This window comes from Rhinichthys klamathensis, unplaced genomic scaffold, assembly GCF_029890125.1.
Source record: "Rhinichthys klamathensis goyatoka isolate OS25496 unplaced genomic scaffold, OSU_Roscu_1.1 h1tg000172l_1, whole genome shotgun sequence".
NCBI lineage: Eukaryota > Metazoa > Chordata > Actinopteri > Cypriniformes > Leuciscidae > Rhinichthys > Rhinichthys klamathensis.
In genome coordinates, this window is record NW_026606702.1 from 553259 (window position 1) to 571186 (window position 17928).

At 38.2% G+C, this 17928-nt stretch overlaps 1 protein-coding gene across 1 annotated transcript; it reads right to left on the reverse strand.

The window, feature by feature from the left end:
* Positions 1 to 11728: 11728 nt before the first annotated feature.
* Positions 11729 to 13108, reverse strand: vma21 (vacuolar ATPase assembly factor VMA21). Its single transcript, XM_056259992.1, has 3 exons — positions 12956 to 13108; positions 12604 to 12713; positions 11729 to 12252 (listed from the first exon to the last, which is right to left on the reverse strand). The coding sequence occupies exons 1-3, from the start codon at positions 13015 to 13017 to the stop codon at positions 12110 to 12112; spliced, it is 315 nt and encodes a 104-aa protein (XP_056115967.1). The 5' UTR covers positions 13018 to 13108; the 3' UTR covers positions 11729 to 12109.
* Positions 13109 to 17928: the final 4820 nt, after the last annotated feature.

Here is a 17928-nt window from a genome sequence, read left to right on the forward strand (position 1 = left end):
TCAGACACATTCAAATTAGGGGTGTAACGGTTCTTGGTAAAAAATGGAACCATAGGCCTACCGTTCGGTTCTCCACCCATGGTTCGGCACGCGCTTGCACCGCGGTTCATTTCTAATCTGATGGTATACGCATCTATGGTTTGTTGAAAATAACAATGTGTAAAACAGACAGACAGAGTTCAGCTAAAGTATGTTCTGTTGATGGATACGCATTCTGGCTTCCCAATAGGCCTACGTTACAACAGCCATGATTAAAAATAGTGAACAAAACTGTCACTCTTTGCAAACTTTGTTCAGTAGTGCAGTATGCTTTAATATGACCAGTCATTTGCTGTGTGTCATCACCCGGGTGTTGATAGCATCCCACATAGCAAAATTCAGTTGAATCAACGTTGAAATATGGTTTGGCAGAAATGTTGAAACTACGTTGAAGCCAAACATTGATCCGATGTTGAAAGTGTCCCCTCTACTTTTGTGTTGAATCAACATTGGATTTTCAACCATACTGACATTTAATCAATGGTGATTCAACCATCATCTAAATGAGAATCTACATTTAAATTTCAGTTGATTTTATGTTGAAATAATGTTACTTAATCAATGGTGAATCAACCATCATCTAATGAGAATCTACATATCAATTTAAGTTGATTTTATGTTGAAATAATGTTACTGAATCAATATTGGTTCAACAATTATCTAAACGGTATAAAATTTATTTATATGCATTAATATATATATATATATATATATATATATATATATATATATATTAAAATGAGTGATGGGCATTGTATCTTGCAGAACAATCAACATCAACCTCCATTGAAAATACACTCTATTTAGCAGTAGGCCTAAGACTGCCACCAACAATAGGACTAACCGTATAATAACAACAGACACATTTTGGATTCATTTAGTTATATGGATAAAAACATTTATTAGATATTTTTAAGATTTTTTCTTCTTTTTTTTAGTGCAACAAACAAAACATGAAGAACAAGGGGGTGATGCTATGTGTGTGAGTGGGCTTGTATGTGTGCAGGGCCATAGCACATCTGAAGAGGACACTGTGGGAGAGAAGCAGAGACAACATGTCAGCACTCACGATGAAACATTTTGCAGAGCAACTTATGCAACAGCTATTTAGTAATATTAGGAATATCAAATTCACTTACATCTAATTTTTCTTTAAGCCTCCTGCACGCCAAGGGGCGTAACGTAGCCAGTTCTTCACGATGTCACTGAAGGCCTGCTGTTTGAGCTTCCTGTCACACTGCCGAGAAGCAACTGAAAGACATGAATCCAAAATGGTTGTTTAAGGAATGATAAGATACTCATTGCATCAGTTGGGTTGAAATAACTTCAACTGAAAACAGCACAAGGAATATTAAGTTAAACTCACCAAACATGCAGTCTTGCAGGCAAGTGTCCCTAAATGGCAGCTTGGCCTCACTGTGTTTGTACGCTTTCCCTGCCCAACTAAATTTACAGGCCAGGCCGTTTGTTAAGGCTGCTGCCAGCATCCTCCTGATCATGCAGGTCGAGCTGGTGCCTCCCACCATGGCCAAGCGGACAATCTATTGAGATGTGAGGAAAAATGGATTTAAGTACAATTCCAGTTTGCCTGTTGATGTAACTCAATTGGAACACTGGTGTTAAAGGTCCGACAATGCGGAACATGGATAAAAAACAGTGAAATGTTAAAATGTTGAAAATGTAGAAATGTTGGGAAATCCATTACAGGAACATGACTCTCCATGAGCTAGGGGAAGGTGTAACATCTGTCTTTGCATGTTTAATAACATCTAGAGGACATAAGCTTTCAGAAAATGTAAGTTTTGAGTATATTGGATTTCCCTAAATAGTAGAGACCAAAATGTAAAGTCTTTCTACTTGATTCACATGGCGAATCTCGATATTGACCGGCATTCTATACATTATCCCTTACTTAACATTCTGATCAATGTTCAGCATGGTCAGACCTTTCAAAAACAATTGGTTTTGTTGGATTATGGGGTAGGGGGTGGGGTGCGCAGTAAGGCCCAACAGCACCTGGTAAGGCCCCGCCTAATATGCAGAATGTCTCATTATGCAGCTCAGTTTATCAAACAAATTACCATCTTTTGTCGGACTGCCTCTGTTTTTAAGAGGGCTTCGGCCTCATTAAAGTCCTCCTCGTTTGTGATAGGTAGCTGGACGGGGAACGGCTCTCGGCTTGTGGCTGGTCCACTAGCTGGGGTTCTACCCTCGGCCATTTCCCCCATGATGAACTGCACATCTCGTGAAAGTTCCTTCACCACCACTAGCACTTCGGCAAGCATCCCTGTCATCTTTTGGATGGCGAGGTCTTAAACAAGGGTAACAACAAATTGTCATGAGATAAAAATGTGCAAAATACTTCTGTGGTTACATAGCACAACATTTTTTAATAGACTTGCCTTTCAAAAGCTACCCATTTTCACCTTGTGGGGCACGAAATGGGGTGTGCATGGTCCCATACGGTGATATACTGGCACCTGCAAAACAAAGATATTAATTTATATATTGGGACCATCAACAAAACGAATCACTCTCTGAGACAACTCGGTAGGTACAATTTGAACGGTTGCTGTAAGTTAGTTTATGGGCGCATACATTTTACAAGTTTTCTGTTAACTTTGAAACGTTACGGATCTGATCCCCTCCTCGCTAGTGACACACTCGGCTCGCACTTTTGCAACAATATCGTTGACTTGTTGTCAGTGGCGGTTCTACATTGAATTACACCCTGGGCGAGACCCCCTTCGAGCACTTTTAGTTATGACTTGTTAAACTATACTTTGTCACGAAATAGAGTTTTTAAAAGTGAAAGTGGCCGAGAGATACTTATGTAGTAACACAATACTTAAATAATTTCTAATAACTCTAATATTAACAACTATCCAAACTGTTTTAGACCTAAAATAGCTTAGGCCTTAAATGTCAGAGAAAAGGACAGAATCAGAGATTATTTTTTAATAGAAAATTGTACTTTGCATATTATAGGCTACTGTAAAAACACATAATTATAGTTGATTTTAGTTGATCATTATGAAAATGATTTTCATTTCATGAATATAGTGACCAAAATGATCACGGTTAAAACACAGAATCTTGTTCAAAAAGTAGGCCTAATACACAATGAAATCTATTCACCAAGTTAATAACATTAAAGATGATGGCCAAATTTTAAAGGAGTGTGTTTTATGTTATCTAATAACATGTACACGTTCAAATAAACTTTTGACAAAAAAGGTTGTATAAAAAGATAAACCTCACATATTTCAGCCTTTAAATCATCTTTATAAAAAGAATGGGTCAATAAAGATAAATTCCTGACATTTATAATGCACAGTAGCTTATTTTTTATTATTAATAGTAAAATTCGGTCCGATTTTCCGATGGCTGTCGTTGCTATACAACCATGCACTGCGCTCTCCACAACACAAAGAAGTTTTAGTAGCTAATGGATTTCCACCACAGAAAAACGCTTGCTGTAGCTCTGCTAAAAGATTTATTTACGGAGAAGAGAAAAACACCCACGTGTTTGGGTACACCCCCATACTGAAAAGATTAAAAATGTTCATCTCGCTGCTCCTGGAAAAAATGAGCGCGTCGCTTCAATTATGAGCGCGCTTCCCGTGCGCCTACATTTGAAATAACGATCTCGAGCGCGCAAAAGACGCGATATGTGAACCCCTTGGTGAGCTACCTCCAATCTGGAGACCCATAGACATAATAAATACATAAATAAATACAATAAATAATGTATTTATTATGTCTATGTGGAGACCCCCTTGACATAGCTTCTGTGCACGGCACCTTCTCAGCAAGCAGGGGCGCCATTGCCAATAATTGAATTGAAATGATAGAAAATAGAAAACCTTCGCGGCGCAGAGGATTTTTTTTAACTGCTCGTGCCGCCCCCCATGTTACATGAAAAAATGCTGCCCCGGGCGACTGCCCGGTTCGCCCGTGCCTAAAACCGCTACTGCTTGTTGTCACTACAGCAACTGTTTAAATTGTAGCTAGCCTTACCTGCTAGCTAACTAGCTCTAGCACTATTCACATAAATGAATCATGGTCATTCCCTTATTGAGTGATAAAATTTCCATTTAACGACAAAGTGCCAAAACAAACAACATGTTTATTTTTATTTTTTTTTAAAACATAAGTCAGTTAAAACTTACCACAAGCAGGAGTGGGTATGAGCAGTCACTGGAAATGGCGCTGGCTAACTGCAGGTCTAACGGTAGCAGCTAGAAACTGATATGGACCGTTCCAAAGAAATATGTTTTTTGTTTCTTACTTTTTTATTTGTTCTCTGTACAGGTTAAACACATAACCTAAGATACATGTTAAAAAAACCATCACAATCAATCGTCCAAGCATTGTGTTTAATTAAAAATATAATAATTACAAATATATAAACCCCCTCATCTTAATGGTCTCACCTAGCAGTAACCGCCACTCCTCGTGCGTCCCGCCTGTTTAACTTTGACAGCATTGATTAAACATTGATCTAATGTTTGCAATTCAACCATTAAATTCAACCATAATTCAACGTTGATTCAATGACATTTTTTCAACTTTCAATTCTTCAGTGGTTGATTCACCAACACATTTCAACCATAACCATAAATCAACCATTTCAACCAAAATTCCATGTTGAAATAACATCTTCTGCTATCTGGGATGCACACCACATGTTGCTATCTGTGTTTAAGATAAACTAATTTAAGCCATGCCAATTTAAACATTCAAGAGCAAGAAGACGCGAAAGAGAAGTGGCGCCCGCTGTGTGAAAAGTTTTGTGTGTGCATGTGGAAAGCCACTTCTCAGACAGCGCGCAAATATTGAGTTATCTTTGAAGTCTTGCACTTGAATGGACAAATTCACACAAAAGGTATGTCAACATGCCTGTCTTGTCGAGTATCCTATATCAAACATAGTAGGTTATGTCTTAAGTGAATGTAAAGAGTAGAGAAAGACAATGCGCGTGTATCAGTATAAGGCATACTGGATCCTTGCATAATGTTTTAAAGTGACAGCAGCCTAATATTCCTGCTGCCTGTTTTTAATATCAATCAAACAACAAAAGACAAGGAAATCGCTCACTGCTCTTGACTGAATAGCTTTTGTAACTTTAATAAGGATTCATGTTTGTTTAATTTATACAGTGAAGATTATATGCTATTTTACATTTCATTTCTTTATTCAATTTCTGTAAGCCTACCTGAAAGCTATGTTATACCCAAATAACCTGAAAAGCACTGTTTATTTTATTTGTATCTTTGCTCTGTTGTATTTTTGTATTGTGGTGTTGCTTGTAGTTTGATTATTTGTTCTTATTTTCTTTATTTTTATTTGACAGTAGTCCTTTTTTCTCTTAACATAGCACATACCGAACCGTACCGAAACAGTGACCCTAAAGCCGTGATACAAACCGAACCCTGAGAAATTTGAACCGTTACACCCCTAATTTAAATGCATTTTCACTATCTGAAAAGTAGTGAAAAGGTCTAGTGTATCAAAAAACAATTAAAAAGCTTTATTAACATTCCATTTAATCTTGTGCTACTATATGTAATTTGGAACTCACATGTGAAAATGTCAAAAACTTGACACAAATTCAGATAAAACTTCTGTAAAGTAGTAAAACTATGTCTTAGTGTTTCAAAAACCATTAAAAACATTGTTTCTTTTTTGGAATTCCAAATCAATGATTGTAGCACAAGTGAAAATCAACAAGAATCTTCTTTTTCCTGACCTCTGGTTGTAGTATGCGTCACATCCTCCAAACTGGTAGGATAATGTACCAAAATGCCCCCTGACTTCCAAAACAATCTATGAATTATCTTCATCTGCAATCACCCTCACTGCTTCTATCCTCATTGATCTTCAACTTCTTCCTTTCTTACTACAACCTTATTTTCTGATGCACTGCCGTAACTATATCATTTGGAAAAGGTATAGCTTTTCCTCTCTGTCTTCTATAAAACTTACTAACATCAACCTAAAACGCAAGCAAAAAATCTGTCTGTCAGTAATAGCAGCGAAAATATCTATCCCACAAAGGTTTTTTGCGTCTTTGAGTTATTGGTTTTTACAAAATGTGCATTAAAAATGACCAAAAACTTTAGAAAACACATTTGGATGTACAATGATATTTTTTAATATTTATGTATTTCCTATAAAATTAACTTACAATGGAGCCTTGCAGCATGTGACCGTCTCCATCAATTCCTTATTGTTGCCAAAAATGTCAAGCACATGGCACATATTTTAATTTATATTGGCTGAAGGGGACACACTACTTCTGTAGTCAGTATTATCATATGATATACTAAAATGTTGTTGTTGGTTTTTTTTTTTGTTGAATATTGTTATTGTATTTTAAATGCAATTTTCTCTGCGTCATTTATAGCCTAAATGATACCATAGGGATAAAAATGAGGGCTCGGGTTTCTAAAATGACGTGGGATTTCTGTAGTCAGTTATGTTATGTAAGGACTATTGTTTCATAAGGTTTATTTTGACAGCCCAGCTTATTTGGCTGATTTGCATACCCTGAATGACTTGAAATATTGCGTCACCCGTAACCCCCATCTGGACCAAAGAGTTTAGGCGCGCATGTAAAAGGGGTTAGGGTTGTATGTTTTTGTTATCAATATTCCACAGTGTTTTCAAACGTTTCAGCATCGACGAAAGGTAGATTACAAGTTAGTCAGAGCGTATATTACAATTCTCTCGTCTCCAAACAAACAGATTCCAGCATCACAGGTCGAATTTGTCTGAGGAGGTCACCATGGAAACAGTTTGCCACTCACGCCCTTTCCAAGCGCGACCCGTAACTTGGAAGTAGCCTACTGTGATTACTCAGCATTTTGTTACATATAAAACACGCAGATTGCGTCCCAATTTCTTTTCCCACAGAAATTTGAAAAACTTGACAGCCAGAAAGCCATAATTCATACACGTACCCAAATCGTTTTACTTTAAGAAATAGTTTTCTTTACATAACGTTACACCGATCAAATTCACACTCGTTTTGCGTTCACAAAGAAGCATAATTCTTCGCAGTGGAAAGATTTCTTTCAAACTGTAGCCTATAGACATCATCATCAGCGGGCGGGCGGGATCGTGCTGCTGTGGTTTGTATCTAGGTCATGTCCATCAGCCGCCGCTTCGCTCTCAGTGGTGCTCGGTCAATGAAACGCTCAGCTGTGGACCAGAGGCACAAATCACACAGCTGATCCATACTGAGTCACTGTTGTGTACCCTGTAAATGTCTCACTAATCTGGACACACACAAGCAATTCATTATAATTCGAAATATTTGAGGAGAAGAATAGAATTAAATAGAAACTAGCAGATGGTTGCCAGAACTTGCAATGCAGCCTAGCTTAATTGTAAAATGTAAAAAAAATTATAGTTTTTTTTCCAGTGCACAACACTGCATTCATGTTGTGACCGGAGGTTCACATGACAAAAGAAAACATACAGAATGCACAATACACAATAATACATAGAACAGAATAACTTTGAGTTATCTGAAAGGTCAATTAATAAAGGAAATTGAGACGTTTGAGGCGTGAAGAAAAGAGAGGGTGTTTAAGTACAGAGCAGAAAACACATTGTTGACCCAGTGCCCTGGCAGAATACCCAGTGAGTCAGTGTTCAGCCTGAATCCTAGATCAGCGTGAATGAAAAATGCTGTGTGGAAAATCACAGGGTGGCTGGTTCTAGGTCTGTAGTCTTTCCCATTAGTATCATTACTGATCAAAAATGACAGTGCAGAAATCAAAACAAAACAGTTTGTCGTGGAGTTACCACTGAATGCTGAGCGATTGCAGACAGTTTAGATAAATGTGTTTACAAAGCCTCAAATTGGCAACTGTGGATTACACTATAAAGTTTAGAATTATTCTTTCTTTCCGTCTCTCATTTTTCTCTCTCTCAGACTAAACTTCAAGTGATCGCTCTGAAAATTCCAAGATAATGTGAGAGAGAAACCAGTCTCCATGGCGATGGTCGCTAGTCGGTGAATCACCCTTAGTTACAATTGCACAATCAAAATACAGGATGAGAGCCCAAATTGTGTCCATGGCAACTTAGCGGATGTGTTCTACTTAGGGAGCAGGATTCTGGTACTTCAGGTTGAGACGGCATTCTCACCAAAAATATTTTGCAATGTCTGAAGTCTCTGAACCACTTTCTGGCCTTTCATTTCTCTTCAGATCCCACTAGCACTGTGCCATGAGTCACCTGGCTGACAACCAAATGTTTCTCATATTCAGCATGAATTCCATCTCTAAATATGAACTAACTTAAATGAATACTAAATGTAGTTAATCCATTATGTAACTGTACTGACATGGCAACGTGGCCAACTGACCAGCGGCCAAAGAATGAAATCCCATCACACTAACCATTATCTTTAACAGACATGAACTTCCTCCTACTTTATTCAGCTTTCTGTGTGTATCAGGCATCATCAATAGATTATATATTTATATATATAAAATATATTATTATTTAATGGGGTTATTTTATTTTTATTATCGAACAGTGAATTATATTTTAGATATAATATTTATTTTTGATGAGTTTAGTAAGTGTTGTATAGATTAAGTTGGATGTGATGGGTGTGTTTGCATTAGTTTATATGATTTATGTACAGTGTCTAATGCTAGTCAATGTTGGTTGTATGTGTGTAAGTCTGCACTGGTCAAGACTTTCTTGATCTCAATGAGGCCATGTATTGTCTGACTGTAGAAAGCCACATGCACACAGGAAATGGGGAGGATTATACAACATCCTCTCACCTCTCTGCATGTGTGTTTACACGACGGGAGTGAGTCACAGAGAATAATAGGGGAAGATTCGTGCACACACATACATACCCACCCATAAACTCAAGTACATGCACACTCACAGATACGTACACATAGACCTGGATTAATAATTATAATGATGACGCATAAATGGATGAAATATCTCCGTCATCTCTTTGTGTCTGGGGAGCTGGCAGTGAGGAGAAAGAGTAAGTGAAGCAGAAATAGACTAGAGGTTCTATCATGTTCTGTGTTGATTTCAGGTCAGGACTGTCGGAGGAACAGTTGGATAACAGCTTTCCTTGCCCTATTTATCTGTAATGGCCCCCCATTGTGGAGCACTGGAGCTAGAGCTGCTGTTGCTTTCGATGAGACCTGTTTTTCATTCATTCCTTTTCTCCTCCCTTCAATTGTTCTCTCTTTTGTGCCACTGTATTATTGCACTGATATTAACCAACTTGTGAAACCTTGGTCTCCATCTCCACTGTTATCAAGGCCGCGTAGATCATGTATAGGTCCTCATTAGAAACATATACATCAGGTCTTGCAGTAGGGGGACCACCTATTGCTCTGTTGCTTACAGGACAATGCGGGACATGTAATTTACATAACATGCTTTTTTTCTAGCAGTCCTGAAGACCTCGATTAGCTGGTTCAGGTGTGTTAGATTAGGGTTGGAGCAAAACTGCTGGAAAGTGGACCTTGAGGGCCAGAGTTGTGAACCCCTGTTTTAGACATTACTAACATTTCAGTGCATCTTGAACTTGTATTTTTTGTTGGATCTTTGAGCAGGACGTTCATATTCAGAATGTGTCCAGATCAGACATGGGCAACTTCGGCCCTGGAGGGCCACTGTCCTGCAGAGTTTAGCTCCAACCCTGATAAAAACTCACCTGTCTGTAGCTTTTTTTGTAATCCGGAAGACACTGATTAGCTTTGCTCGGGTGTGTTTGATTAGGGCTAGAGATGAACTCTGCAGGACAGTGGCCCTTCCAAGACTGAAATTGCCCATCCCTGGTCTAGATAAAGTAGGTGTAGCTGTATTTAACCATTTTTGATGAGGTCCACACTGGTTTCTGGTTTGTTCCGTCCACGCAGTCGTCATCAGCAGAAAAAACCTGATTAAGGGGTTGCAGCTTACATGTTGACTCCAACTACGCTCTAATATTCATATAGCATAGCTTCTCATATTTGATTGCTTAAACATGAACTTCTCTTCTAATGTTCTATTATCTAGAGTTCAGTAGTGTAGTGTTCTGCTGTCAGCAGTTCTGTAGTGTAGAATTACTCTCTTGGGCTTCCACAAAGAGGGGGTGGAATGGAGAGAAAGTAGGCAGTGGCCGGAGAAAACGGCAGAGCTGGAGGAAATTCTACCAATTCTCCTTTTCCACTCTTCCTCTTCCACTCAGACATGCTCTCAATATTTCCGCCTGGATGTTTCTCTTCTTTCCTTGCGCCCCTCCCCAGCTTCAACTCATTTTTTTTCCCTTCCAATGTTTTTCAGTCTATTATTTTCTGGCTCAGTCTGCATTAGCAGATGGTGTGTTAAAGCTTTCATTCCTTCCACTATATCGGCTATACCGATGGAAAAACATCACTGTCAGAATCTATCCAGACCAGAACCAATTCATGAACTCATTTAAAACCAAAGCCATCCTTGGGGTTAGTGATTTGATGTAACTTGACAGGGGCTCAAAGAGCCTTTTTGTTTGTATAATATGAAAAGTATTAAATATACCCCGCTTTATTCTGAGGCGACTTTTTGCTCCAATTGTTAAATTACTTCACTTCTTTCATTGCACAGTGTTATAGCTGAGTCACCGGTTCTTCACTCTTGATTTGAGATAGTGGCACTGGATTCTCTGGAGATGTTTCTCTTAATCTAAAGCCAAAACAAACTATTTTTGTTATTCACTGCTTTAGGTATAAAATGCTTGAATGAGTTTAAAATGACCATAAATGTAGCTCAAGGCTGATCTCTAATTAAATTGGTCTCGTCTTAGTCTCAAACATGGGTATAAAGGAGTTTTTTTTTTTTTTTCATTAAAACAACACACACATCCCCCATCTTTGCATGTATTCCTGTTGACTTGGGGTCATGCTCACTTGTCTAAACTGGGTTGAGAAGTGCAGAAACTTCTCAATGATCATTCACTAACCTCATTCACTGTCCCTAGCTTATAGGCTGCTTCGCTTGTCAAACATGATCACAAAGAATTTCCGCTTGATAAATGTCCACAGCTCGAAACTTGTAGCTACTTCTTATTCAAAACAGAACAGGACATGTGTTTAGTCATGTGAAATTATTGTTGTGAGTATATAATATTGTTAAGTGTCAGCGTTTTAGTTTCATAGATAACCATTTAGGAGAAACAATTGGGGTTCAGGATTCAGTTTATTAATCATTGATTCCATGTTATCATCAAATATTTGTGTGATTCATTAAAATATATTACAGGCATGGGTCAATCTAATTCAATATTCTGATTAATGCTGTGATAATTAATTAATCATTTTCAATCATATTATCCTAAAAGAGGGCACAAAGTATAAAATGTGTTTGGGGGCAGATGGAGATCCAAAATACAGAGCATATGAACTCTTATCCCACTCAACACATCATTTTAAACAATATTTATAAATTATAAAATGTTATAAAACACTCTTTGGGCTTCAAGAGTGTGAATTTCCAAGCAATAATTGAGGAAATGAGAGCTTTAACAGCATTAATTGATAAATAAAACATGAAATGATGTTGGAATTTTTTTTAAACTTAACCACAGACACCCACTCATTTTAACTCACCAACTGTCTACATGATGCTTGGTAAAAAATACAAGGGAAGACATAAAATCATACAAAACAACAGCTTGAATCCAGTTCTGAATCAACTGATTTCATTTATTGGCTACGCTGAAATGAGGCAGAAAATGACACTGAAGGAACAATGAACTGTCTTGAATTAGCCCTGCACAAAAACACACAATATCATCTAAAACCTTCTGACAGAACCTCCAGCCAAACCTAAAGATGACCTCGACCATAGCATGAGATGAAGAAGAAATCAGGCTTCTTATCTCTGATAGGCTGAGACATTCAGGAGAAAAGTAAACAAACACACACACACACACACACACACACACACACAGAGAGAGAGATGGTGTCACTCCATTAGGATATTCTAGTTCATAGGAATAAGACAAGAGTGACATGTGTGTGTTTCCATCTCTTCCTGCTGCTTCCAGTTTAGGTTAATCCTGTTTTCCCTCTCTCCATTGGCGTGATCCTTCATTCCATGCAACGTAGACAAAGAGTGCCAGAACCACGTGGACGGCAAGCACAGCAACGATGGCAGCATAGAAATAGCTGTCATTGCTGGAGTAACCCAGAAAGGCTGTGAAGAAAAGAACAGAATTAAGGAGAAATTATGGTAAAAGCAAACCAGCAACTAAGGGCTTAATATAATGGCTTGTTGAGTAACACATCGATATTTAGCACTTGAACTTTGTGTGGATTGTCCAACAATAATTAGAAGAACAACAGCAGTCTTGATGATGATAATAATAATAATAATAATAATAGTAGCCTTCCAGACAGCAACATAGTGTCGGCCCAGATCCGGCCCGAACCCACGTGTACCAGATGTGGGCCGGATCTGGGACAACACTATGTTGCTGTCTGGGCTATTATTATTTAAATAAACAAATAAATAAAGTTGGCTTATCAGCCTTTGTAAGCAAAATACCTTCAAAGAGAAAAGACTTTGATGTAAAATACAGTCCGATGGGGAGAGTTATCATCAGAATAGTGAAAAACAATAGTGTCTTGAGCACAGAGACAAGAGAACCGTCATTCCTGAATGAATACAAGAGGAAGAAAGAGACAAGGAGAAATTAGACCAATTAAAGTAGTCGAAATGTGGATTTTAAATGATTTAGAATCACCAAGTGCACCGAATAAATTAATGATATTATATGTAAATGTTTATTTCATTTTAATCCATTAGTTTCTTGGGCTTAGTGATTGTGATTTTGGTGTGAGAGGTCACGTGAAGTCTGAACAGAATAACGTTGAGCACATTATATCAAATATCTTACCCTTTGAAATCAGGCACGGTTCCGGGAATGGACCCGACATCTGTCTTGTCGTATTTTTCCATTGTGTATTTTTATTCATAGGCAAAAAAAGAAAAATCTTGAAAGGAACTCAATCGCTGATAATTCCGTGCTGCGACATCTTGAATTATTTGCGCTTCCGGGTCTTTGTCACATGATCTGGATGATCATGACAGCAGTTGTGTGCATGTTTGCGCATGTCCGCTAAGGGGCGCCGCAGTACTGCAACACAGTCTATGGCCCTGTCCCAAATGGCACACTTCATGTGCACTTTCGGTCTTGTGGACTTACAATGGCTGCCTCGTGCGCGTGTCCGTTAAGTCCGTGAGACCGCAGTGTGTCCCATTTGTCATTTTTAGATCTCAGAAGGGTGCTCGCGAACGCCCCCTCTGCGGTCGATTTGCGCCCTTGATGAGTAGGGGGAGGCTGCAGACCTGGAGCCGGTAGATATACGCCCCTGGCAGTTTTACGCCCCGGCAGTTCTACGACCCTGTTGTTCCTGATACGTCCAGTAGAGGGATATACTGCGAAATAACATCATTAAATCGACGCTTAATAACCCGTCCATAGACTTGACAATTTTGTGTTTTTTTGTTAATTTAAATATAAACGTTACAGTGTAGATCTGCACGGATTAAATTATCTGTTTAACAAAAAAAACAAGGGGGGTAAACGGACATCAAAAGAGATTGAATTAGGGTACACAAATCAATGCAATATTCCATTTTGTCAAAAAACATGTAAGGTTCTTTACAACAGACTCAATGATATTATTTGTTTTATAAACCTTTGAGTTTAAATGTTCTGACATTTTCTTAAAGGAAGAAAAAAAATGAACTTTATATCAGAGGAGAATATTCTAGAATCAGGATTACTTTGAATGGTTCTGTCTTTATGAAGATGAAACTTGCCCAGAAGACAAAGTAATAATACCGTATAATCAAGTTTAACATCGTTAGAATTAAAATCTGACAAAAATAGATTCTGTCGTTTGTATGTTAAATAATCTGCTAAAGTTATTGTTTTTTAGCAATGATGCAACATTTATTATTTATAAACGATTAGCTCGATAGAGCTAGGGTAGGTAGATATCAATTCATTTATATATCAATGGATGGGTCTATAATGTATTTTGACAGGTTTCTGTTCTATCTGGCTTAACTTAGCTACACGTGTAGGTTTAGCTTCCCCTTCAATTTAAAATTAATTTGAATTTGAATTTTCTTTTGTTGCCTGTCTTTAGCTTGGCCTCTTCTGGTAAGACTCTGTTTACTCCTTGCATTAAAACATACTCCACGTGGTTTATAGAGCAATATTACAGTAGATAATGGAAATATGTGAATTTTTTTTACAGTCTATGGTGTGAACACACAAAAGACACATTTATAATAGGTATGTAAATCTCTCTCTCTCTAAGTAAAGAGTTAAACTGCACACTCACTCAAATACGTTAAAACACATTAAAAACTTTCCCCATATGGTTTGAATGTAGATTCTGGTTTGAGTTGTTTCTTATAAATGAGATGATCTAATTATCTCATTTATATCTTAATATACATTTTTTCTTAAAATAACTTACTGATCTGGACTCAAATGTAGGGTATGTGCACTTAATGTGGGTTTTATCATACTCTGTCTTTACCAAGTTCTCTTTAACTTGGATCTCATAAAGGTGTGTTTGCTTAAGGAAATACACACACACACACACACACACACACACACACACACACACACACACACACACACACACACACACACACACACACACACACACACACACACACACACACACACACAGGGACAAGGTCAAATTCACCATGGATGTCCTTTTTAACTTTTTTAATGTTTCATTTTTTAATGTTTCATCAGTGAGCAGGAGCAGTTAAAGAAAAAAAAAACAGTTAAAGAAGAGTGGCAAACCATAGGGGAGTCATCATAATTCATAAATGGTGTTAATAAATATTTTTTTGTGAACAACAATATTGTCTATATCTTCTAAATGGCCCATGGGATTTTAGAAAAGGGATAAATTGTGTTTGTCTTCATAAAATGCTGTGTAGGACACTATTTTGTAGCTGTATGATGACCAATAGAATAGTACAGCAGATATTTCATCGAGGATCCATATTATTACACGGTACTGCATGTCTAATGGGCTAAATATAGTTAATATCTAAATGTGACTTTATATAAATTCACAAAAACATATTTCACTCAGTCTCCTGTATATAAAAACCTACGGTGAATTGGCCTATAACTGCAGTAGGTCATAGCATCACCTGTCATAACACATAGTTGATCCAACTATGTGTATTTTTAATTTTTCAATTCACAAAAACAAATAGTCTTCTGTAGGTTGAGTGAAGAGAGTGAAGCCCAACTGAATATCTACAGAACATTTAATCCGTGGAGATCTACACTGTAACGCTTATTTAAATTAACAAAAAAACACAAAATTGTCAAGTCTATGGACGGGTTATTAAGCGTCGATTTAATTATGTTATTTCGCAGTATATCCCTCTACTGGACGCATCAGGAACAACAGGGTCCTAAAACTGCCGGGGCGTAAAACTGCCAGGGGCGTATATCTGCCGGCTCCAGGTCTGCAGCCTCCCCATATAGCCCTTGATGCGCACTTTTGCCGAGCCCGCGCTGATGCGGACTCCACAGCAGACTTCTTCCCGACATTCAAAGCGGCGTTACGTCGCGAAAGTGCGGACTCAGAGGAAGACCGCGAGTGCTTAGGGTTCCATTTGGGACAGGGCATATGACTGCAACGCGTTTCCAGTAGTAGGCTACACGAGTATACCTGAAAAGTGAAAACAATCCATGATCTAGATCAGTGGTTTCAATCACGCTCATTTTGTATGGCTTCCTTTACCACACCTGATTCAAAGGAGAGAGCTCCATAAACGAAACTGAGTAGGTTATGTCGCATAGACTGTGCTCACTGAGCACCTGTGTGTCCACATACCCGCACTAAAAACCACTGGTGGCCTCTCTTCCTCCCAGCAACTTCTAGAAAAAGTTTTAATCTATAATAACTTCTATTAACAGGGGATCGTTTTCAAACATTTTACTACATTATGATGATATCGCTTAGGATCAAATGATTCTTATCTAATTTAAGATATTATTTTTTAAGAGATTTACTTGAAACCAACATAAATAAAAAAACAATTCTGGAGAAAAACAGCATTTGTGGACTTTTGACTTAAAACCTTAGTTACTGAGATAGCCATTGTGTTAGTGACAACTTGTATAAAAAATGACAAATAAAATTCTATCCTGTAAGTGTAGGCCTATATTTGTATATAATTTTATAATCATATATATATCGTTTTACTCAACAAAGCTTGGAGGATCTCTAAAACAATTAGAACATTTTAATATATATATATATATATATATATATATATATATATATATATATATATATATATATATATATAAAATTAAATAGAGGAAACCGGGGCTATTGTTGGACATTTTACTGCATTATGGGCTTTGAGTTTGAAGGACAAAATGCTTCTAATTTAAAATATTTTTGAACTTCAAACAAACATGATAAACACAAACCAGCATTTGAGTAATTCGACTTTTGACTCAAAGCCTTATAGTTAGCACTTGTGAAAACACCTGCTGGTCTCCCATACAGTAACTTATTCATAAAACATGTAAGTAAATTCATATAAGCAAATACATATGAATAAAAATGAGCAAATAAAATATGTCTGCTCAAAATTAAGACCCACGAGTCTCCAAACCCCTCAGTGCCATATGCTTTTATTCTACTGAGTCTAAGGGTGTACTCACACTAGGCACGGTTGCCATGAACCGGGCCCGAGTACGATTGTCCCCCCTCCCCACTCCCCCTCTGGCCTGCACTCACATAGGGTTTCAGCATTCGTGCCGGAGCACGCTTACGTCATTATGGTGCGTGCGACGGTTTCGGGATAAACAAGAAGAGCGGCGCTCTCTGAACAGAATTAGTCCATCGCTCTGTTTTCTTTGTGGATAATTTTGTGTCGTTTGGTCCACGGTGGTCCACAGCCCTCTCACAGCCTGTTGTTAAACAGATGCGTCGCCTTAGTGACGCGAACATTTTCACGTAATCGTGCTGCTCGTATGAGGAGGTTTGCAAGGTACCAGCTGAAGTGCAGCAAGGACTTTGCAGCTTTGATTACGGACTGTGTTGGTTTTGGAGCGTTGCAAAACCATGACATCACGCGTCCTGTTCCGTGCTCCAGCACGGTTAGCGCTCACACTGCATGCGAACCGCGCCCGAGTCCAACTGAACCGTGCTCTGGCCCACCTCTTCCAAGCGGGCCAGGGCCGGCTAATCGAGCCGCGCCCGGGCACGGTTCGGAGCACTCACACTAGTCAAACGAACCGCGCTTTGGTGGTCAAACGCACTCGGGCACGGTTCAAACTGGCTAGTGTGAGTACACCCTAAGAGCCATAAAAGCATTTATGGCTCTTTATATCTGTGGTGCATCAGGGTTAATAATTCCAGACGTTCTTTGAAAATTACTGCTCTGGAGAATCTGGTTATCATCAGCTGCCCCTTTCAGCTAGCACTTTAAGTGTCTGGAGAAGTGATGAATATCCCTCAAGGATAGGAGCATGAGTGTGTGGTGTGTGCAGAGTAAATGAAGGCAAGTGGGGAAAGAGTATGATTGACATATGATAGATAAATGGAGGCAAGATACAGCAAGATAAGAAAGACAGGACTAAAAAGAAAGAACAAGGTTTAGTTCTCAGCACCACTGCATGCAGACCACTCAGATTGGAAATGCCCACTCTGATCGTAGGGAAATACAGAACATGATGTAGATATATCTATCAAAAATATTTCACTAAATGAATTCTTGTTGCAAAAGTAAAAACATACAACTCTATATACATTACTTACAGATGTATCATTTGTGTTACTCTAATGAGCATCAGTCTTA

Coding starts and splice junctions, on each gene's coding strand:
- vma21 (XM_056259992.1), bottom strand. CDS start 13,017: ATGGAAAAATACGACAAGACAGATGTCGGGTCCATTCCCGGAACCGTG. Junction 12,714..12,955: donor ACCGTGCCTGATTTCAAAGG/GTAAGATATTTG, acceptor GTATTCATTCAG/GAATGACGGTTCTCTTGTCT. Junction 12,253..12,603: donor AAAGTCTTTTCTCTTTGAAG/GTATTTTGCTTA, acceptor TTTTCTTCACAG/CCTTTCTGGGTTACTCCAGC.